Genomic DNA, 1547 nt, shown 5'->3' on the forward strand with positions numbered 1-1547 from the left:
ATTATCTTTTATTCAGCTTTACTTGACTGAGTTAAAACCAGCAATAATCTCTAACATGTCTGTTTTTATTTTTCCTTTTAGAGCCCATATTAACCTGTTGGGGCCTCTCACAGTCATATGTATTTCTGAAACTCTGTAACTACCAGTTTAACCTTGTTAATAATTTCCAGATAATAAATGGCAGATAGATGCTGGTTGTATCACTGTGACGTAAATTATGTGATGTTTAATGTAGTTTATTTGTTTTATCTTTAGCTCTAACACAGGTTATTTGTTTGAGGATTTTACAGGAAATGACGGAGGCCTTGTTGTTTTAAACCTCTTTTTTCATAAATTAAAGATAGTTAATCATTCAATATGAGGGCTAGGAGGTTGAAATTCACAGGATTTCACCATCATTTTTTTCCACAATAAATGTACCAAGTTTCATGATAGTAGACAGAAGTGGCTCTAAGATAATTTAGAGTGCATTGAAAATGCAAATCAGATAACCTCTAGCAAATCTGTACAAAACTCCGCAAAAAATCAATTAAATTTTAGAAACAACAATGCTGAATTCTGTTTTTTATGCACCTAAAATATTCCTAAATGCTAGACTCAACCATAAAACTTTGTATCTAAACATTTAAATAAAGATATACTCATTTATTAGATTTTTATCGTGCCTTTTTTGGACGGAAAAAATAGTTTCCTCTGCTTTGTTTTCGTTCCGGCGCGACAGACGGGCAAACTACATTAACTTCCATATATGGTCAGACAGGTGATTTTCCCGGCTCCAAATTCGGACCGTTATTACAGCACTGAGTGCCTGTTGGATGGAAGTAGCTGTCAATTAAACTGCCATGTGGCTGGCATAAGGGTGCTTTTCTCTGATTGGTTTATTGGAATAAAAGTCTCGTAATTACGTCATTTTACGCTGTAAAAAGATGCTGATTGATTAAAATTTGTACGTGGGCGTTTACCGATTTCAGAGATACTGAACTTCATTGGACATGTTTTTTTTTTCAATACTTTAAAGTTTAATTTAATGTCGCTGTTTTAGGGGTTTGTGTAACTTCGATGAAAATCCAAGAGCAGATTAATTCAACTTTTTAAATATAATTTTACTTTTAAACGAAGGTTAATCGTTGGAGTTTTGTTTTCTACAACAAGCCACTTTTTGTCTTTGAAAGACTGTTTTCCGTCCAATAAACGGTTTCTCAACGGTGATGCGACAGGTTAGCATGAAAGTTATTTGCCATTTACTGACGTAAGTTAACACGCATCTATTTTTCTGTCGTAAATTTTTTATTGAGATTCTTTAATCCGCAGATAGACGAATATCCGAGCTTTGAAATAACTTGTGCTATGTACGTATCGCTATTTCCGATCGCTATGAAAATTTAAATTATATTTATTTATTAATTTTTACATGTGAACTTGGGTCGCATACAACCTCCGCATTATAAAAGGTTAAAGGACAGAACAGATGAAAAAATCCCAGGTGAGTCCTGACTCTGATGGCATGATAGATTTTATCATCCTTGTATGTCTGGGTGTATGATAAT

At 33.7% G+C, this 1547-nt stretch overlaps 1 protein-coding gene across 2 annotated transcripts in view; it reads left to right on the forward strand.

The window, feature by feature from the left end:
- LOC102288538 (butyrophilin subfamily 2 member A1) overlaps positions 1-1547 on the forward strand; it is a 17782-nt gene that overhangs the window by 3648 nt on the left and 12587 nt on the right. Inside the window, exon 4 of one of the 2 annotated variants that reach the window (XM_005948470.3) lies at positions 1453-1483. The exons of the other annotated variant lie outside the window; for it this stretch is intronic. Coding sequence (XP_005948532.1) covers positions 1453-1483 — 31 coding nt within the window. The remainder of the gene's footprint in view (positions 1-1452; positions 1484-1547) is intronic. 2 annotated transcript variants of the gene reach the window in all.

Source organism: Haplochromis burtoni, unplaced genomic scaffold (assembly GCF_018398535.1).
Source record: "Haplochromis burtoni strain Fernald_Lab_line unplaced genomic scaffold, NCSU_Asbu1 Contig_595, whole genome shotgun sequence".
NCBI classification, from domain to species: Eukaryota; Metazoa; Chordata; class Actinopteri; order Cichliformes; family Cichlidae; genus Haplochromis; species Haplochromis burtoni.